Below are 22156 nucleotides of genomic sequence, written 5' to 3'. Positions count from 1 at the left end.
CCAGCTTTGAGGAGAATAGCTCACCAAATTTTTACTAACAGAGCACGAGATGCGGGGAGTATGTCAGTGGTGGATCAGCGGATCGGCTGTGATGTGGGTCAGGTTCGGGTAATTCACCTGGTGCTGGTGAGCGGAGGAGCCATTGTCTGGACACACACTAGAGCCTGCATAAGTTATAATTTAACAAAATATTCATATACTGTTATTGGCACTTCCTGTTTCATCTTGAGAAGCTTTGTAAACCGTAGATTTGCTACTGATGTATAATTGTGTGCATGGTAAACTGCTGTTCTAATGCTTCTAACGAAAACAGAGAACAGCCTGTAGCACTGTATTGGGGCATTGTCTTACTGCAGTGTTACTGAAGTATTACCAAGTTACACTTGTATGCACCAGCTTTAGTTTATAGAACTCTCAGATCTGAGGCAGCCTCCAGTGCATAAACAAAGTTAAAAATCTTAAAAATCCTAATCTTTTTGCACCAGGCCTTCATAATCTACAAGTAGGAAGAGGAAATCAGACAACACTACATCTGACGTTCTCTGAGTCCAGACAGTGGCGCAGTAGTGTGGGATTCTGTTTCCCTCCCGTACAGCAGATGAGGGAGCATTTAGCTAGACGGAAAGCCCCCTCGCATTGCTTTCCCATCTCATGACTTCCTCCCAGACACTACTGGAGTGAGACAGACATTTAAGATCCTTGTTTGACAGAGTACTGTTCTTTCAGGATGTTCAGGAGCCCTCGGAGATCTTTGCAAATATTCTCCATATTTGGGATCCAGTGTATTGAAGGAAGATGCCCTATTTTGTCAATGACGTTCCTTTTAGAATACAAGTAAAAGCATGGATTTAGATTTAGGGGCATGTTAAAGTTGTTTTAGTCAGGCATTTTTCTGGAATACATTTGAACTTCATTTATAATTGGAAATTTTTTCTCATAATTACATTATAAAGGCTAAGACATGGGTTGATTATGATCAATGGAAAAGTAAAAGTAATCCAGGCCAAGGAGATTCATGTTTGAAAGAGAACCCAGTGGGAATACAGCCCCATCCCACCTCAGAAACCTGATGAACAGACACCCAGGGAAACAGAAACCACAGGTGACAGGAAAAGCTTCTGCACCATGAGAAGCAGGAAGAACGTGAAAGGAAGGGCCTGAGTTCTGACCGCAGGAGTCGCAGAACTCCCTCTGGGTCTCCAAGGAGCTTGTCTGAGTGGGAGACGAGCCTGGAGGGTCTTTCAGTTTCCAAGTTTAGTCAAAAGGAAAATCTGGGCTTCCCTGGTTGCACAGTGGTTAAGAATCTGCCTGCCAATGTAGGGGACATGGGTTCGAGCCCTGGTCCAGAAGATCCCATATGACGTGGAGAAACTAAGCCCGCATGCCACAACTGCTGAGCCCACGTGCCACAACTGCTGAGCCCATGTGCCACAACTACTGAGCCTGTGCTCTGGAGCCTGCATGCCACAACTACTGAAGCCTGCGTGCCTAGAGCCCATGCTCCGCAGCAAGAGAAGCCACTGCAATGAGAAGCCCACTCACCACAACAAAGAGTAGCCCCCGCTCACCGCAACTAGAGAAAGCCCGCACACAGCAACAAAGACCCAACACAGCCAAAAATAAATAAATAAATAAATAAAAATAAATTAAAAAAAAAAAGGAAAATCTGTCCTGCTGCATCTGGCTCATGCAGAAAAGAGGGAAGATCCAAGAAAGGATGAGGAAGCCATTTAAAAGGGGGAAGTAGCTTTCACCTAGTGTTTTGTCTGTTTTAACATCCAACATCTGGTACGAGGCCATATGCATGTTGCTGAGGATGGCGGCTGATGTAAGAATATGAAGTGTAAAAATGGAAATAGTCATTTTAAAGAAGAAGTTTAAGAACTGGGGGGACATGTTTAGAAAACTCTAATACCCTCCTAATCTTTTCACATCATGGCACACCTTTTAGAAAATGATAAAATGTGTCCCTGTCACTGTGATAAGTGCTTGAAGACATCCATTGTTGAGGGTGACAGGCCAGCTCTGGGACTTTGGCCATCCCAGGCCCAACCTGAGGACCAAGGAATTGAATATCCTTGTTCACCTGAAATTTAGGTACAATGATAATACACATATTGGTGTGTTAGCTAGGGTAACAGTCATAAACAGAGAGACTCCAAAGGCAATGGTGAAATGTCCCCCTCAAGAATTAGGGCAGGTGGGCCTCCCCTACCCCTAGCGTCATCCAGGGACCCAGCTGGAGGGCACTCTGGGCTCTGCTGGGACACTGGGACCATCTGCAGACTGAAAGCTGGGAGCGGGTTCCAGCGGCAGGGAGCGGAATGAAGCGTGTGGGGAATGCGCACGACTGCCTTGTGGCCTGGGCATCAGTGGCTCATGTTCCACCCACTCCCACTCCCCGCTCCAGAGAACAGAGCTCGGCCGCACTGCCCGCACCGGAGGAGGAGAGAACAGATGGTTCTCCACCATGAGCATCATTTTATCCTGGCCTTAGGAAAAACACCTAGAGTTTGCAAAGCACTTTTATACATGTTTCCTTCTTTTTCCCCTGCAAGGGTGGGCATACCAATTAAACAACTAGAATTCCTCACAAAAATTTTCAAAGTAAAATATATTTATAAGCAGTTCGTAGTGAAAACTCTATGCTACATGCTTAAAAGATTAAAAAACATAATTTAACACATGGACCCTTCTTCCTGGGAACTTCCATAGGCGACAGAAACTTAGAAAAAACACCAATTTAAGCTAACCATAGAAGGGACACTAAGTCCCTGTTGCCTAGGGAAGAATGGAGATAGAAAGTAGTACAGAAATTAAGAAGACGACACATTAGCGGCAATTTTGTTTGTTCCAAGAGGACTTGATGGAAAGAATGAAATGAGCTGGATTTTTAAGATATGGTGAGATTTGGATGGCAAAAAGAAGCGTGAAGTTATTCTATAAAAGGCAAAGGCTACCCCCAAGTCCCCCTACAATACATGGAATATGGCACATTAATAAGGTTTACTAAAGGAATAGAAGCACATGGGTAAGAAATTACTAGGTTTATAGATGAGATATTTAGTTATCTTCTTGGACTGGAATGAAATGTTCAGGTACTTAGGTGACTAGCAGATGGGCCATTTGGGGTATGTTGCAAATATGAATGGCTTTTATAAGAAAAATATTGGGTAAACCGAGTCAGACAGACAGTTGCTGTTATTAGCAACAGTTATTGCAAATAGTGGCACTATTTGCAATAAGTTAAGTACATTTTTTTTTTCTTACACGGAAAGGTCTCTTGAAGACTTTGCTCATAGGAGGGATCCTATATTGAAATTATCTGTTTATGGGTCACTTGCCTCTCCATACTGTAAACATTTTGAGGCAGAAACAGCAGGCTGTCTGCTATATATTCATGTTTCACTTTTAATAGTATACATTTATTGCTAGGGAGTGGCTGTTCTACTAGGGACTGAATTTCCTAAACCCCCCTGAGGACGTTGGAGGTCATGTGATTAGCTATGGTCAATAGAATCTGGACTAAAATTATCATTACTGCTTCTAGGCCCTGCCCTAAACAAACAAAAAATGGACTTTACGTGGTTGAGAAGTAAACTTCTATAATGTTAAAGCCCTGAGATTTTATCCTTTTCCTCTGTTAATGCGGGTAGAATTTACCTTAACTAAAGATACTTTCGAGTCCAGAAACGTTTGTTCTATGATTTTCTTTTAATATGCTTAGTAAATTGCCCTGCTTATCATATGCATTTAGTAAATTCTTGTGGAAAGACTGCATTAGGTCATTTTTAAAAGAAAATGTCAAGAATCCATTTTGAGGTTTTCTTATTATTTTAGCTAAAATAAGATTTTTTTGTGATAAATACAAATATATTGAGTTAATTAATAAATGGAAATAACAAGAAAATCAAGTTATTTCAAACATACACCCACCTCAAAGTGGTTTATAAGTCTGGGGACCTAAGCACTCAGAGAAATAGAAGAAAGTAGAGAAAAAGGAAAATGATCGTCTGTACGTGCTGTTTGGTCCACCTTGGTCCATCTTTTGTCCATTCATGGTGCGGGGGAGGGGAGGGCAGGTTACTGGATTTTCCTCTTTTCTTCTGTTTTTGGTCTCCGTCTTCCTCCCTTCCTTGATTCCCTTGGTCAGTTCCTAACCTCTTCCCTGGCTGCTAGATAGTAACCAGAAGCTTCCCATCAGCTCTGAGATCAGGCACTTTTAGAATTCGACAACTTCACCACAAAGCTTTGACCTCCAAGTGCTGTGTCTGCAGCTTTACATCTTAGGATGGCTCCTCCCTGGGATAGTGCACTTCACTAAATTCATTGCATGTCCCCTCTCCAGTGTTTGTCACCATCCTGCCCAGTTCTCTGTCCTGTTCAGCAGTTGTTTCAACAGCCTCTATTTTTTGCCTCTTTGCACTGTCTCTCCCAGCCCTGATCCTTAGCCTGTTTTCCAGGCGAGTGCCGTCAGTTATTCAAGGGAAGGGGCGTCACCTCCAACAAGGACCCTCTGGTCAGCTGCTGTCTGTCCGGCCTCTGTTATACTTCTCGGTGGCCCAACTCGAGAGTAAGCCAGCCTCCTGCTGTTCCTTTTCTTCCCTTCTTTTTCTACTCTATTCCCTCCTCTTAGGGAGTCAAGTCAGCCTTTCCTATTTGATGATTCACCTGCCACCACAGGATCCCTAGAATCTAATCTTTTGAAAATAGAATTCTGCATTCTTTATTTTTACCATTTCTATTACTGTTAAGCAAACATCCTTCTGTGAAGTAGTGATTTCATAATAGTGGAAATACCTAGAGTGTGAGTCAGCAGATAGCCAAGTCGTCATTCTAATCTTATGAAGCTTGAGAGATTCACTTAGCAGATAGTATCCAGTGTCAACCAGAGCCATTGAGTTCATTTTTAAAATATTTTAAAAAAATGCAGGATATTAAGCAAGATGAAGCAAATTCTCAAAATGGTTAAATGATGGAAAGTGGATGTCTTTTTGAGGCTTTTTGATGATGACTGAGAAGACGTGTTATCTTTTTGCATAATACCATCACCCACATAAACATTTATCGTAATGTGGTTTGGTGAAGAACAATTGGATTCTGTCACTGCTTGGGTAAATCACTTTCCCTTGCTAACCTTTGGTTTACTATCTATAAAGTAGGAATAGTAACAGCTCTATCTCATCGTGCTGTTCTAGAATCAAAGAAATGATGTATGTTAGAGCTGTGAATACCGAGAGGTTCCTATTTTCCTACCTGTACTTATTTATGCAGATGCCATCTCTAGATCAAAATGTAAACATACTGATGGCACAACAAGCACCTGGTTGGTCACAGCACCTACCCCAGTACCTTATTTGCAGAGTAGCCTTAATAAATATTTGTTGTAAACAATGAACAGATATTCCCTTTAAATAGTTTTGACTTATTTCATTTTAATTTATTCTGTTACATAACATGCTAATTTTATAACCTGATACAGTTCCTTTTTTGAAGGAGATAGATTATAAATGTTAAACAAATATATGATGTAGTGGTAACAGAGGACTCAGATGATCCTTGCAGGAGTTTCAGAGATGGAACAGCCCTTCCTATGTGACCCAATTGAAGCAAGGGGGGCAGGTATTTGGATCCTGCACTGACCCGTCATTGACCGCAGGCTGCTTCCAAAGAGGGGATGGGAACCTGGTGAGGCAGCTTCCGTAGGATGAGGGCAGTTCCTGGAGAGGAAGCATCAGTGAGCGGTCAGCAGCCCAGACTCCCGGCTGCTGGGGAGAGTGCCTCGGGTCTGAGACGGACTGTGCCCCCACAGTATCCACTAACCATCCGCCCCTTGCACCACCTACGTACAATTGCTTCACATAGTGTTCACTGGCATCCAGAAACAGCTGCTCCAGGTTCTGGAAGGACTTTTCCTGGGGAGAACTTATCAGAGGCAAAACAATGGGATGAAGTACTCCACCATGGCTGCGTTTTGTCTAGAGACCACACTTGGTCCTTTCTCTTCTATTACCCCTTCTAGATTCCTCTCACCCTGGGTCAGCACTTCTGCTGGTGTTGGTGGCTTATGTGGTAAGGTGACCCAGACCCTTGTTGTCCAGGGGTCTGATTCCCATGGCACCATACCCCTCCCAGGTCTGGCTGCTGCACTAATAGCAAATGTGGACACTCCTATTCTGACCCTTTGGTTCCCAGACCCATGTATTCCACATATTGGGGGAACAGAACCATGTCATGGTCACGGATTAAGGGTATATTCTTTATTCTAGGGGATGATGCACCTTCGTTGAAGGTTATCATCTCGAGGTGGTGCCTCCACTGTGCCATCACAAGACCATTCCATTACTCCATCAGGCTGGCAGCATCTGGGTCTTACAGCATGTGATGTAACCCAAGGATCCCAGGGCCATGTGGCCACTGCTGTGAAGTGGGCCCCTTTTGTCTGATGTGATATATGGGATCCCCTACTGGTGGCTCAAAAGCTGCAAGCCGTCTTACAGTGGAGCTGGCTAAGGCCCTTCTGGCGGGAAAGGCAAATCTCTACCCCAGATATATGTTGATTCAAGTCAAGATGAGTCACTGCCTCTTTCAGGGTGGAAGGAGTCCAATTAGTCAGCTTGCCATGAAATGGTTGGTTGTTCTCTTTGCGATTTCATTTGTTCAGCATCGGTTTCTTTTTCTTGATGGTTGGACTTTGGCAAGGGCAGTAACTAGATCGGCTTTCATGGGTGCAAGTCCATTCTGTTGGGTCACTGCATATCCATCTCTGCTACCATGGCTATTCTGTTCATGAACACTGATGGGCCGGCTGAGTGACAGGGGCTGGCTGAGGTCAGCTGGCACAGTCGCTCTGTCTGCTTGGTTGTTCATGTCTTTTGTGTGGTCTGTTGGATGTTGCCATGTGATAGAGACCTTCATACTTTTGAATACGCTGATAGGTCCACCCACATGCATCTTCCTGAGACCTTCTTATTCCCAATTATCCAATCATTCTCCTTCCAGGCCCCAATTCACCAGCCATGCCATCCTCCACTGCCCATGAGTCAATATCTATTCTAACCTTAGGTCACTTTCCTTTCATACGAGGTAGATGAGCAGGTGCATTGTCCCCAGTTCTGTGCACGGGGAGGGTTTCTGCTTGCTGCACTCTTTTAAGTCTGCCCCTTAGTAGAATCGGTCCATTTTCGGCTTGTGCCTGCAGACTATCCCAACAGAGACAGTGATCTTCTTACTCCATCGTTAGTCACGAGGGAGTCCTGAGCTCCCACAGGACACCGGTAAGCCCTGCTCATGTTCGATTCTGGCTTTACCATTTCCATCTCTCAGTGGGTTGCTGCTGGGCCCACCTGATCTTATGGCCTGGTGGTCTGATAGAACCCAGCTCATCATGGAAAGACATTCCATCTCGATTAGGCCCCGTTGCCAGGAGCTCTGAGCTGGGCTGACTCTTCACATTTGTTCTAATTGAGACAAGACACCTGGGCATTTGTTCCCCGCATTGGCCATCCATTGTGTAGAGATTGTGCCACCGTCCGACACTACCTGTAACGGGGAAGCAAGTTGGTTGAGTTCCGGGGTGAAGTTAGCAGGCCCATTTGACTTTCTCCCAATGCTCTGTTCTCCGGCCTGACTGTATCGCTAATACCTTCGCCTCCACCCTGCTCTTATTTTTCTATTTCTCAAATACCCAGAACCTGGGTGGGGAAGAAGGACGTTATTCCCCTTCAAGAGCGCCTTCAAGACCACCACATCCTAAGATATTAGGTTGCTGTAAATGTCTGCTGATAGGGTGGCGGCATCTGCTGAAGCACCGCCCCCTTTTCCAGTTCTTCTCCTTCCCAGGCGTTCCGGGTCTGGGGGCTGGTTTTCAGTCAGTGTGCTCTGTCCTGTCAGCACTCTGCTCCTAACTCCAGTGAGGAGCGTGCTTTAGCATCCCTTGAGCAATCCCCTGTTCCCGCGTATGTTCTCAAAGGTTTCCAGGGCGTTTGCCCTTTTAGTGTCGTCACTCTTTTATTGCTCTCTCCTCTCCCTCGGATTTTGGACCCGCATCAAAGGGCAATCTGAGCGTCAGGCACCTGGTATAGTTAAAGTACTCGTTTCCTCCAGCTCTGACCCACCGTTTTTAGGCCAGATTTGTGCATCCTGAAACTCTCTTCTTGTAGGATGAATTGTTTCCTACATGGTTCTTTGGCCTTTCAGGGAAATCGGCCCCGGTGAGTTCACCCCTCTAGTTTTCCCAGTATGCACTGAATTCACAACTTCCTGTCTGAATCCCAGCTTAACCACAGGTCTGCTTTCCAGAGCCGCATACTACATTTGTTTGGAATCCTGACTTTTACTTGGTGATTGGCCAGTTTAAACCTCAGAGGATTTATATCAATATCTGTCGTACGTAGCCCTAAATGGAGTCAAAGCAAATGAGTTTGAAAATACACGCAGCCTGGCCAACTCGTTTTCACTTAATGTTTTTATCAGTTGCAAAATTTTCCATCACTTATTCTTTTCCTGCTTCTTAGTCCTCGCCTCCCTTTTTTGTGTTGTTTTTGGCATTTTCTATTCTCAGTTGCATCTGAAATAAGCTTTTCACATATTGTTCTCATCTGTAGCTTACATCCTCTTTTCCAGGCAGCTCTATCTTAAAGAACATCACAAGGTCAGAGAGATAACCTTTGCCTCACATGGGAGCTGAATAACGCTGCACTCTGATGGAGATGTTGCCCTGGTTTTTCCAGGATGGCTCCATATAACTCTCTAAATGAAAAAGGAATTGTTTCTTTCTTTCTTTCTTTTTTTCCTTAATAAATTTATTTATTTATTTTTGGCTGCGTTGGGTCTTAGCTGCTGCGCGCGGTCTTTCTCTAGTTGCGGTGAGCGGGGTCTACTCTTCGTTCCGGTGCGCGGGCTTCTCATTGCGGTGGCTTCTCTTATTGTGGAGCACAGGCTCTAGGTGCGTGGGCTTCAGTAGTTGTGGCACGTGAGCTCAGCAGTTGTGGCTCGCGGGCTCTAGAGCTCAGGCTCAGCAGCTGTGGTGCACGGGCTTAGCTGCTCCGTGGCATGTGGGATCTTCCGGGACCAGGGCTCGAACCTGTGTCCCCTGTATTGGCAGGCAGATTCTTAACCACTGTGCTACCAGGGAAGCCCGGAATTGTTTCTTTTTGAAGGAAACTTAAACATTTATCCGTGTCTTTGGATGTATCAGAATAAAACTGTCTAATCACGCTAACAAATCATTGCTAGACCTTCAGAGGCGTTTAGCTGTCACTTACACGAGTGCCAGTGCGGGTTGCACGACTGTTTGGAGTTTGACAGTTCCTCCATGTGGCTTTGCAACCTCAGAGCCCTTTGCTTCTGGCAGTGCACCTGCGGAAGCGAGAGACAACCTGGGGGTCTTCTAGGTAGTCCTGGAACTGGTGCCCATCCCTTTGCTCTCCACACGGAGCTCAGTTTTGTGGCCCTAATAATTCAAGGGAAAATACCAAATTGCAATTCAAGAAAAAAGACCAAATCCAAGTAAAAGAGCTACTGAGTATATACCCAAATACTGACTATGTAGAAACGTTCACATTGGGTTGGCCAAAAAGTTCGGGATGTTTTGTTGGAAAAAGCAGCTTATGGAAAAACCCGAACGAACTTTTTGGCCAACCCAATAGAAGGTTCTATATTTGCCGTTCACCTTAAGAGGGTCTGGGAAATATGGTTTGTCCAGGGAGGGCCTGAGATTGGTGAGCATCTAAGCAGTCTCTGTCACACCCTCCTATAAAGAAAGAGAAAAAGAAATCATTATTTTGGGACAATAATAATGGCTAAAGCAAAAAGATACCGATGTGAGCAAGGTAATACTAGTAAGTAGAGGACAGACTTATTCCAGCCCTTTCGTAGCCCAGTAGTGCCAGAATTTACACTTGTTTGTGAGTTTCAGAGGTTGCAATTAATCCAATAATAGTTTACAGAGTAACTTGGGTTACTTTGAGTTTAATCCGCACTTTGCTGTGCATCTGCCCCTTCTCTGAAGCCATACCCTTCCTCCAGGACAGAATTACTAGTCCTTCCTTTGAGTTCACTTGGCACATTTTCCTGTCTGCTGAGAGGAGGCTGGGACAGACTCCAAGAATTCCACAGGAGCAGAAGGGCAGGAGGTCCGTGGTTCCTTAGCCTCCCAGCATCCCGTGGAGAGAAGGTCTAGGCTGCTTTCACTGCTCGCTCTTTAATAGGCACTCTGGAAGGGAACACGTAGCATCCAACCGAGTTCATGACCATTGAAAGAGAGAACTTGCTAAAGGAGATGTACTTGATGTGAGTCGATGCCCATGGAAGCTGCATACGGAGCTGGGGGCACCTGGAGACCTTTTGGCAAATTGGCACCACACAGCCTTTCCCATTAGGGGAGGAGGGGGGCACCAGTCCCATTTGGCGTTTCACCAGGGACCTGGAGAGAGCCACCGGGGAGGTCTTCTCTCAGACAGCCTTACCTGACTGTCTTCCTCGCCTCTCTCCAAATGCTTAGTCTATTTGCCTGCAGTTCTTTCCGCGCTTTTCTTCCCGAGAGCACTGTGAGCCTCTCACTCGTCGGGGGCTGTATCTTAGTCATCTCTGTTTCCCTGGCACCGCGCATAGCTTTTGGCACATAGCAGGTCACTAACTGGGGAGTCTATCAAGGAAGCAAGCGTCTAGACTCGATTCTAGAAGTGTAAAGTGGAGCCTAGCATTCTGAAGATGAATTAAGAAACCTCTGAACAAGGAATATTTTGTGCTTTCTTCCCCTCAACTTTGGCACTTCCTAATTACCCCCATAGCTAGTATGAATTATGATCATTCTAGTCAAAATCATGCCAAATAAACATTCTAGGAAGTATTTTATTCAGTTCTTCATATGGGAACATATTCTACCCTTTACTTGTTCACAGTGGGTCATTTGTAAACCCTGAATTAACTGACAGATTTAAGGAAAAAAGCACAAGACTAGGGATACAATCTGTTTTTATAGCTAATTCAAGCTGAGGGTTTCAAGGCAGAGTATGAAAGCTAAGACCAGGGGTGAGCATGTCAGTTTTACTGATTTAAAACAAGCCCACTGAACTTTCACCTTCTAGGTTTGACTAGAATAGCAACAGACAGTTTGGGGGGCAAGGATAGGACAATACCTGAAACCCACTATATTCTTGCCTTTTTTTTTTTCTCTCTCTATCCAGAAATAAAGGGTAGACTCCTCACCTATTTTGAGGATTTAAGGTAAGAATGACTGAAGGAAAAAATGTGCCAAGAGAGTGGCTACCTTCGGGTTTCCCGTCCTCTGTCTTGTCTCTGTTAACAAGAAGTGAGCACTAGAACATTCCACCAGTCACATGACCCACTGTCAAGCTAAGGGCCAGACCTGCCATCTAAGGACACAGGATTCCTCCCCGAGCGTCGCTGTCATCACACTCCTTCCCGCTGGGGTGCCGCTCATCCCCAGGGCAGTTTCTGTTTCTGTCTGACAGCTGCTTTGCCCCTCTCTTTCACCTGGATCCTACACATCAGTTTTGTCTTCTGTCTTTAAAAGGTGCTCTCAAACTTAGAGCAGCTTCTTCCTGCAAATCTGTTGAGTGTCTTGGTCCTTGATTTTGGTTCTCAGCCTGGATGAGAGCTTGCAAGCTTCTAGTTTTGTCCAAGAAGAAAGTGAGCTTTGAGGAAAAACATGTGGAATGCTTCATATGTAGGTTCATTGTGAATAAACTGTTAACGTGTTGAAAGCGCTGCATAATTTATTTTGCACGTGGAGCCTTTTAGAAGCGTATGCCTTAATCTTCCTCCAGGGCTCTCCTCTTCTGTTTCCAAGTTGTTCAATGCACATTTGCAGCTGAAGGACCTCAAAGGTGATATGTTTAAAATTGAGCCGGAAAGGGCTTTGCTGTGATTTTGAGGCCCCAGGCTAGACACCCCGGAGGTATCCTGTGTTCCCCTCCCTCAATTACTCCTCACAGAAAATCGCTCACCAAGTATTATCTATTTGCCCTCTCTCTCCCATTGCCTTGATTTCTGCCCTGATTCTCTCCTGCTGGGCTACAGAACTGGTTTCATGTTTGGCTTTCCTTCCTCAGTTATGCCTTCCTTTGTAACTGTCTTCCACACAAAATCCAGAAATAGCTTTCTACAACACAATGTAATCATGTCACTTTCAGGAAGAAGCATGAGATAAGGCAAAGTCCTTGGAAACATACATACCTGGTCTCAAACCCTGGGTCTGCTACTTCCTGGTTCTGTGTCCTTAGATAACTTTTTTCACCGTTTTGGTTGGACATTTGTTGATCAATAAAATGAGGTTAAGAGTGCTTATCTCAGAGAGTCCTGGTGTAGACTCAACAAGTAACTTGTGTATCAGCACAAGCAGTTATGTCTTTTGCTCATTTGCTTGAAACTTCAGTGACCTGTGATATAAAAGATGAAACTCACGCTCTTTGGAATGGACTGTGTCTCTTCTCAGAATCTGCCCTAAACTACCTTTTGAGCTTTCCCTCCAACCCTCTCGCTTCCCCCATGTGTTCCAGCCACACTAAATAAATCACCATTGCTGAACACAGAGTATTTTTTTCCTGATTTCCTGACTTTTTCACAGACTGTTTCCTGAAATGTTCTCACCCTCTTTCTTCCCTGGTTGGGGTTTATTTATTCTTCAAGATCCACACCAATTATCCCTTTCCTGTGGAAAAGATGGAGAAATCAGCCAGCTAATATTATAATAAGTAAAAATGCACATTAAATATAGAACAAAAGCAAATATTCTTCCTGGATGAACAAATCTAGTGTCTATTATAATGCATTATTATTTAAGTAACTATTTTTTTGCTAAGAAAACTTGCAGTTAAAGAACTTTTTAGAAGGCTTGCATTTTTCACTTGAGAAGTGGGAAGTTGGTGTTTCTCTTGAGTGACATGAGAGCATCTATTTGGAATGTCCCTAAACTCTTTGGAATTTTTGTACATACTCAGCCACATGGATCCTAGACCTCTGACTCTGCTTGGAGTTGGACAGGAGAGAGAGGAAGGACGATGAGATCATTTAATTCTGAATTGTGATTGACATGGCCAACGCAGTTTTCTAAATCTAAAACGTGCTTACAGTGCACCGTTTCTTAACTAATCAGCTCCCTAATCCCAGGAGCTTGACTTCTCTTTCAATCATCAAGCCTACTGCCACAGATCTTCCCCAAATGGCAACATTCCAAGTCGAGGCAAGGTCCCCATGGATTTAATAAATTTGGTTCTTTTGGGTTTGGATTCGAATTCCTAGCCTAATCTTCCATCAATTATGGGAGTTTCAAAGTAACGTAGACAATTCTAAACTATAGCACAATCCCTTTTGGCTTAAAATTTCAATTTGAGAAGATAAAATGTAAGTGTGACATTTGGGGGCACTCAGGTTTTCAAATGAGACATAAGGTAATGCAAACATTTAAGACACTCAGCCAGTTTGTTTCCCTTCTCTCTCTCTCTCTCTCTCTCTTTGCCTTCCTCCCTCCCTCCCTCCTTCCCTTTCATTTCCCTTTGGTCTGTTTACAAATTCAAGTGAAAGGAGCCACCAGGAGGTAAATACCCAGTCAAATATTTATATAGAAACATCCATAGAAAGTTCTATATTTTGCCATGGACTTACTTGTAGAAAAGTTTCATTTAGGTTAGGCACAGAGTAAGACACAAAATTTTGCCATTAGAATGATACATTTTTAGCTTTTCAAACTGAGCAGGACCTTGCAGGGCCTTCCCAAGGCAGACCCCCGCTTCTCCCCAATGTCCTCAGCCTCTTGTTTGTAGAAAAGCTTTAGCCTCCTAGGCCTTCCCTTAGTTCCAAAGAGCAAATTTAATCAGAGAAGTGAGAAAATACAGAAACAAAGGGAAACAGTCAAGCAAGATAAAATAATAGTAGTTTAGCTGTAAACTAAAGAGTCAAGGACCTTTAGTTCCTCCTCAAGGGCTATAGATAATACCCTGAGCCATATCCTTCAGTCGTTTTGCAGATACTGACACCCCCACCAGGTAGAAGAAGTTACGTGCCTGCTGACCACAAGCATATAGACCCAAGACTGGTTGGAACCAGAAGGTTGATGATGTTAACTCCCAATTACCTCACCATCAACCAATCAGAAGAATGTCCATGAGCGGATCAGATACCCTACAATCCTCACTCCTAACACTGACTTTAAAAACCCTTCCCTGAAGGCCACTGGGCAGTTTGGGTCTTTTGAGCCTCAGCTTCCTGTTCTCCTTGTTTGGCCCCATGTTGGGTGCCTTGTAGTAAACACTGTACTTTCCTTCACCACAAGCTGGTGTCATTAGATTGGCTTTGTTGTGCATTGGGCACGCGGATGCAAGTTTGGGTCAGTAACACTTTTAAGATACTGGTCTCAACAAAACAGATGGTGGTATTTCTGCAGTTGATGAGTATTTTTTTGGTTCTATAGATAGGGTTTTATGCAGTCTTGAGAAAATTCTACAATTCTGTGTATAATAGCAATTATTTATATCTATGGTAGTTTAAATCACCATTTACTCTATTTTCCCTTCACATATTTCAGAATTTCTTTTCTCAGTAATAAATCATCAAAGATTCCTCCTAATATAAAACAGCCTGTGTTTGCACACAGAATGAAAGAAACTTGAAATTTAGTTTATCCCACATGAGCTAAATGTGTAAATATGTACTTTTTATTAGACATCAGGAGGTCTAATTTCTACCTTCACGGATTCCTACTTTTCTACAATATACATATCATATTAGAAATAGTATAAAATACATCTGAGCAAAGTAAATTTATTTTTATTTTTTAAATGAATTAGTTTTAAATTATACATATTGTTGATTGCCACTGCTTTAGTATCACAATAGAACATAGCATATGAGTTGAGGATCTTAGATGGAGCAGTTGGACCAGATTTCTCTAAACAGTAGAGCTAATCATATTTCTGTAAATGATCTAATAAAACATCCACACCATAGTAAACAATGCCAATGAAAAGAAATTTATCTTTTCAAGTTTTTTGCAATATCTTGAATCTATGCAGCCATGGTGACAATTTTTTTTTTCATTTTGAAAATGAAGAGATGTCTTAGATGTTTGTTTTGACCATCTGTCCAAAACTTGGATGCCTTTTTTTTTTAATAGGTTTTATTTATTTATTTATTTATTGGCTGCGTTGGGTCTTTGTTGCTGCGCGCAGGCTTTCTCTAGTTGGGACGAGTGGGGGCTACTCTTCATTGCGGTGCACGGGCTTCTCATTGTGGTGGCTTCTCTTGTTAAGGAGCACAGGCTCTAGGCATGTGGGCTTCAGTAGTTGTGGCACATGGGCTCAGTAGTTGTGGCTCCCAGGCTCTAGAGCACAGGCTCAGTAGTTGTGGCGCACAGGCTTAATTGCTCCCCGGCATGTGGGATCTTCCTGGATCAGGGCTTGAGCCTGTGTCCCCTGTGTCAGCAGGTGGGTTCTTAATCACTGCGCCACCAGGGAAGCCCCTGCATGGCTTTTTAACATGGCATCTTATCAAGACAAAGGCCAGAAGCATTCATTTTATGACCAGTATGTGTGTTGGACAGTTGCACTTCTACTGCCTCCGAGTTTGAAGGGCCTAGACTATTTAATGTGACAGTGGTGCTAGAAATAGGAGCAGAGTGTCTTGTGTTTATATGGACTTGGTTCCCCTCTGGTTTTTATTGAAAGTAACCACATAGCGGTGTAAGGTGTTAGAAAGCTTTTATAGGAGAGTAATTCTACCTGGGCCTTGAGGAATTGGTTGGACTTTGAAGACTGGAAGGAGGTAGGAAGAGGCATTTTAGAGAGATAGTAGATTAACCAAAGGGTAGTGAAGACCAGGACTCCTTCAAGAAAAGGCAGTTGATCCAGAGTGATGTCAAGGTCGGGAGGATGCCGAGAGGGGAGTAAGATGAATTATACCCTGCAGGTCTCACTGGGAGTGTTTTGAATTCCAGAAAGGAAATTTGAACTTCATGTTTTATGTCACGGGAAATGGCAGGGCCACATCTGTGTCTCAGAAGGTGATGTTTGTGGCTATTTAGAGGATGGATTGAAGATGGATTGAAGAGAAGAGGCTGGAAAGAAAGAAAACAAGTTGCATGAACGAGCAATCAATGAGAGACTACGCTAGCGCGGGGTGGGGGGGCAGAAAAAGAGCAAGTGACATACCAACTGCACACATTAATTGTAGAAGGAGGATTGAGGGAATTTGGTGATGGCATGAGTAAGGGAGAGAATGATGAGAATGATGATGGTGATTAAACTGGATTCCCTTCCTAAGCCTCTTACAATATTTTGACCTGCTAAAGCATAGAATTAAGCTTATGGTAGAGACAATTTGGACTTTGTCCCATGGCAATTCAAGAATAGTACTTTTTAAACCTCTCTACGTATTGCCCCGTGTCATTGCTGTGTGCCTGATTATAGGCAAGCCTGTACTGAGAATATCCAGAGTATTACACTGTGGTGGCTGATTATTCAATTATATATGGGACACGGGAGCACGGGAAGATACAGCTCTATGGGCTATGCTGGAATGTGCGTCGTCCTGATTATCCTTTTGTAGACGATCCTCCAGAGCAGTCTTGTGTTCCTGCTTAGGTAATGCCTAGGACTGCTGAAGGTCTGAGGATTTAGGAAATGTCTTCTGGTCATTGGGGGGCAGTGTTGCACAGTAGAGGGAACACAAATTGTGTGGTGAGAAAATTTACGTGTAAATCCCTGGCAGTGGGACTGTCTCTTAACCCCAGGATTCCCAACCCTGCATAACGAGGGCATCTTCAGAATCGCCTGGAATTTACTCTTAAAATATAGATTCTCATACTCTATCCCTTGGGGATTCTGATTCAGTCAGTCTGGGATAGGGCCCCAAAATTGGTGTTTTGTTTTTTAACATTCTAGGTAGTTTTGATAGCTAAATTTGGGAAGTAGTGATTGCTATGAACATTAAATGAGAAAATACATCTGGCTTTTATAAACTTTAAATCACAATAAATTATTAGTTGTTAATTAGATGACTTCTTGAAATAAAATTTCTATCCCTCTTTAAAAGACTTCTTCAATTTCTCATCAGTTTGAAGCTTGACTATATGAGAGCATATTATATTTGTTTGATCTTTATACATCATGATAGCAGAGAGAAAACTAATGAATTCTGTCCAATACATACACGTAATACACAAAATATAAGATTAACTGGATGTTTTAGATGTTGAAGAGGTGATAGAAAGTAGAAGACCCTTGCTTAAATTTTTGTTAAATCTGAAAAAAAATGCCAGTTTTTAAAGATGGCAAGGAAATGTAAACAGAAATTGCTTCTATGTTTTTAAGACAAAACTCACATTTATTATTGACACTGTGATAATTTAATTTACAAATGTATTCTGACTTCCCAACTTTAAGGCAATAGCTTAAGTTAAATACATTGTTCTCCTCTTCATCTCTTTCAATCCCAAAACACTCCAACAAACCAACCAACACTGAAAAACTTTGTATCAATAACAGAAATGGTGATTTTGAAACACATACTTCTCAAATAGTCATCCAAGTAAAAGAGATTTCAGCAGCTCAATACAATCTCTGTATAACAATATGCAGCATAAATGTCAGTTGACCTTGAAGCTTATAGCATGTTTTCACCAGTTTCAAAACCCTTATTCACAGTTTCTGCATAGCAAGCATTACCCGGCCTTCTCAGTTCTGAGGGATGTTCTAATACGTAGGTCCACTGTATTTTATGACAGTACCACAGTATCTCCTTCCTTCTACCATCGCTAAATTTTCTTCTCACGCTTCTTCAGCCCTGAGCCTGGATAACTTTCATGTTAATCTGTCCTGAGTCATGGGTTCTTCCCCTGGATCTGTGAGTCATCCAAAAAGGCCAAGGTGTTCCCCCAGGGAGCCATCCTGGTACATTCCTTCTGTACTTGATATCATCTTTAATTCCCTCTAGCCGGCACTAGTCACTTTAGACTATTAGCCTGAAGGTCATTCAGAAGATTTAAGTATATATTTGATTTGAGGAACCTGGGATAGGAGTCCTTTTCCATAAGAGTATATATGGTTCTTTGGGCTTCATCGAAACACGTGGGTGTTGGTGCTTTAATCTTCTTGGCTGTAGATTCTCGAGTGTGAAAGTCAATATTGATCTAAAAAGAAATCCTCATCAGTTCATATGCACTTGCAATTTATTGCATATTTTATGATGTCACTGTTGTTTTTGAAGCACCTCAAGACAGTGGCTTTAAAACCTCATTTAAATCAGCTCAGATATCTCTTGAATGCCTATTCTAAGCATACCTTATCCTAGGTGTGGAAGAGTTAAAAAGAAGTAGCACAAAAAAAGCCGAAATATCTTTGCTCCAAGTTAGCTCATGATATCTTTGGGAGGTGCAAAAGAGGCAGACATTATTTTTTAAATATCTGTATAAGGTGATACGTGCATCGGGAAAAGTGATGTGCACATTTAAGGTTTACAGGAGGAGAGGACACTTTGTGCAGATGTTTGCTGCTTGAACCAGGAATATTTAACTGGAAGTGGGCATTACTACTAACTGGAAATATTTCTGCTGCTGCAATCCATGTATTGCACTAATCTCTACTTTATCCTAATCCAAAACGAGCTAGCTCATTAAGGACCCCCTGACATGCAGTTCTGGTCGGTATCACCAGTACTCCTTACCCCACCCCATCACATTAGCTTGTTTTACAAAATCAACCTTTCATCCAATCTTTTCACAAGTGTAGAAAATTAGATTATCATTGCACTGAACTATATGAATACACTTAAATATATAGCAGTGAAAATCATAATACTCAAAAAGGATTTCATCTTGCTAGTATGTTGAATCTTATTCTATATCTAAGTTTCTTTACATATAAACCGATGGTAATGAACTAAATACTCACTTGTTTGGTGGCATCTGACTGCACAAATGCTTTATAGATTTTCTCCGCTTTGCAATGCAAAAGATCAGACTCTGTTTTTTTATAGTCTTCACAAGCCAGCCAGAATTCAATATTCTCCTCACTGAACTCAGACTTTAGGAAATTCCCAAAGACGTCTTGACCAGCTAAAAAGAAAGGGTGAGGGGTGAGATAAATTAATTTATCACAGCCAATAAATGAATAACTGGAAGAAACTTACGAGAAAAGTACGGTGGCATATTCTCTGTGTACAAAGGGAAGAGGTGGATGCTGCTGAAATGGCTGTGTCACCGTTTGTAGAGGTGGGAAGGCCTTAGGGACCCCTTCGTTTATAGTCTGTCTGGGGTCAGACACGCTTGTCACAGGTACACAGCTGCTTAGTGGTGGCTGAGAGACTGCTTTACTTCCATCTGCTATTACATTACAATTCTGCTCTGCAGGTTACAGAACAATCTCTTTTCTTACACTACCAGCTCAGCCAGAGTGCAGAGTATTTTAGGGAATCAAATATTGACAGGAGGCATGAACATCATGTTAATCATTAGCAAATATAATTTCTCTGTCCAACTCATATAAGTCAAAAGACATGAGGCCTGTATATTACCTATGTGCGCTGTACTGCTTGGATTTACTAGTGTTATTCAGGCTTTTCAATGGGCCATTTCTATAGCACTGTTTGGCTGAATCATAACCTAAGTCAGATAACAAGCAGACGAACCAGGTTGAACTACTTGATCCCCACGTGAGGCTCTGTAGGGTGTTGCGGGGGAGGGAGAAGGTGATCAGCTCACCCCGGATAGGGATAAGCTGCCCATCTATGCCCTTGAGCGAGGTCCTAATCCCAACAGGATCCCAATGCCCATGATGAGGGCTAAGACAAGCTGATCTCATTTCCCTTCTCTCATCAGAAACTCCCCGTGAGACTCTGTGTTTAAAAAGTCTTTTTATCATATCTGTTATAACGTGTCATGTTATATATAATGCAGTTTTATGCTGTGTGTCTCAACTGCCTTCAAGGCAGCAAGGCTCTGTGTCTTTACTCTTGAGTCCTTGGTGCTTCTAAAATGCCTGCACATAAATGCCTGGGCTGAATGAGTGACAACGCATGTATGAATGGAAAAAGTTATTAATTGACTGAGTGAATCCTACCCCTTACATCCAGTGGTACAAAAATACATCCTTTAGGTAGCTTTCAGAATAGCAGTTCACATGTTGAGATGTTTGGTTTACTTTTTAAAACTTTAAGCTTCAGAACCCCAGCATAATTTAAAATTTTGCTCCTATAATGATCCATGGAAATAGCTAGTTGCCTTGGCAAATTTTTCTAAAGGACAGTAGCAGAACTGAGTGCCGAGTCAACATTATGCCACGATGAGGCATAATACGCTGAAGCTGTCAGTGCTACAGAACAGCTAGAGTACAACTTTTCACACACCCTCCCATCCAGAATACTATATTTTAATGAAGCCATTCAATCTCTTAGCATACTGAGATAAACCCAGAAACATTCAGTAGTTCATCTATACTTACTCTGGTTGGCAAGAAGTTTTTCCAGAGATTCAGACCACTGCTTCACTTCATCAGCAGAGAGTCTACAGGGGACGACATTTACGTAAATTAGTATTTGTGTGTGTGTAAGCGCAAATGAAATCAGAATGGCTGCTGCATTTTGATAACTTCACAAACTGAGACTCTACTTCTAATAAATTTTATTCAAATTTATCTATAAGAAAACAAAAATTTGCTTAGAATTACTATTGTTATGAAAATATCTGCCAGTAAAATGTGAAAAAATCCAAATGTACTCCAACAGTATAATAAGTAGCAAATATATGCATGCACATTTGTATTTAAATTACATTGGTACTAATGCAGCTTAATCTTATTAGTCTTGTTACTTAAAAAAAACGAAGTCCAGTATGTGTAGTATTACCGCCTTGCTAGAATACAGAGCTAAGGCACAGGCCGCTTATATAGTGATAGTTCCGTGTATTAGTGTACATACAGGTCCTTGGACTTGGAAGGTTTCATTCCAGATTCCAGGTGTGGGATCATAGATCTCAGGTATGCTTTCACATCCATTCTACTACAAAAGACACAAAAGTAAATATTCATATTTCTTCAGAAGAATACATTTTATTTGTAAAAAGAAAAGATCATGAAGCAAACTTCTCCAAGGAATAAGGCCATAATAAAAATAGCTGATACAACATATTGCTATATCAAGAGTGAGCCAATTTTTATGACCCAAAGTCTGGAAAAATTCCCACCTCATTTAATGCCCTGTCATGATTCATTTTTAAATACAACTGAATATACTTGTAACTCACAGCAGGTCATTGCCCTGATCTAGGTAAACTAAAGGCTCGTATTTTCTTCCATTCATTCATTTTCAATTGTTCTGCCATTAAGGATCATCTAAGTCAAAATTTGCACAGTTAATGAACTTACAAGGTCTTTGGCCTCCTTTTCTGCGCCTTGTCGTCTAGAAGCGAATGATCAGTTCCTTTCAGTTCCTTTGGATTAGCAGAGAGGAACACGCCTGGCATTTTGTCTCTCCTTGGCGTGGAGATGGCCGCTGCTCACATGGTCCTCAGCAGGCAAGTATCTGCTAATCCACGCCTCTGCTGCTTTATATAGTGACGGCTAACAGGCCCTTGCTGTTCAAACGAGTCTGTTTATCAAGTGATGTTACCACAGACACTGGAAGTTCCCCCTTTCTTGGTGTGTTGTGACGTGTATCTTGAAAAAAACAAAAAGCACACAGTGATGTTTTGTGGTTGAAACTTAACCCAGTGAGACTAGGTCACTTGATTATATAGAAAGAAAGAAAATTAGACCTACAGAGGTGCACACACATATACCACATGTCTAAAGCCTCAGCAGGATCAGTCTTTGGTTCTAGGGGGTGCTTGTTTCTTCATAAAAACTGCATATTTCAATGAAATGTTTCATTTGGTGGGTTTATTGTATCACACAGACTAGAGATGGGTCCCCTCAGGACTTTGCATAGTCCTTGACTATAAAATTCATTTGATTACAGTATTTTAAAAAGGGTGTTATTTTTCTTTCAGAAAGCAATGTAAAATAAACAAATACTTTTTTTTTTCATTCGTGCAGTGCACACATCTGGTAGGAAGGAGAGTCATGAGAAGTTATCTTAACTTTTCCCTACTCCAAACCTCATCCCTTATTTCCATGGCAAGAAATTTTCATGTTACTGTTTTCCA

General features: G+C 42.3%; 1 protein-coding gene across 1 annotated transcript; it reads right to left on the bottom strand.

Moving 5' to 3' along the window:
- Positions 1-17336: 17336 nt before the first annotated feature.
- On the bottom strand, positions 17337-21629 carry RGS1 (regulator of G protein signaling 1). Its single transcript, XM_067729762.1, has 5 exons — positions 21378-21629; positions 20932-21012; positions 20457-20518; positions 18909-19072; positions 17337-18148 (listed from the first exon to the last, which is right to left on the bottom strand). The coding sequence occupies exons 1-5, from the start codon at positions 21473-21475 to the stop codon at positions 17963-17965; spliced, it is 591 nt and encodes a 196-aa protein (XP_067585863.1). The 5' UTR covers positions 21476-21629; the 3' UTR covers positions 17337-17962.
- Positions 21630-22156: the final 527 nt, after the last annotated feature.

This window comes from Pseudorca crassidens, chromosome 2, assembly GCF_039906515.1.
Source record: "Pseudorca crassidens isolate mPseCra1 chromosome 2, mPseCra1.hap1, whole genome shotgun sequence".
Taxonomy (NCBI): Eukaryota; Metazoa; Chordata; class Mammalia; order Artiodactyla; family Delphinidae; genus Pseudorca; species Pseudorca crassidens.
The sequence above is the reverse complement of the archived record's forward strand: the minus strand, read 5'-3'. Positions and strand labels throughout refer to the sequence as shown.

Bases quoted from the DNA above. Each gene is read 5' to 3' on its own strand.
- RGS1 (XM_067729762.1), bottom strand. From the start codon at position 21,475: ATGCCAGGCGTGTTCCTCTCTGCTAATCCAAAGGAACTGAAAGGAACT. The intron at 21,013-21,377 runs GTAAGTTCATTA...TGTCTTTTGTAG, and splicing joins AAAAGGAGGCCAAAGACCTT to TAGAATGGATGTGAAAGCAT. The intron at 20,519-20,931 runs GTATGTACACTA...CGTCCCCTGTAG, and splicing joins CCTTCCAAGTCCAAGGACCT to ACTCTCTGCTGATGAAGTGA.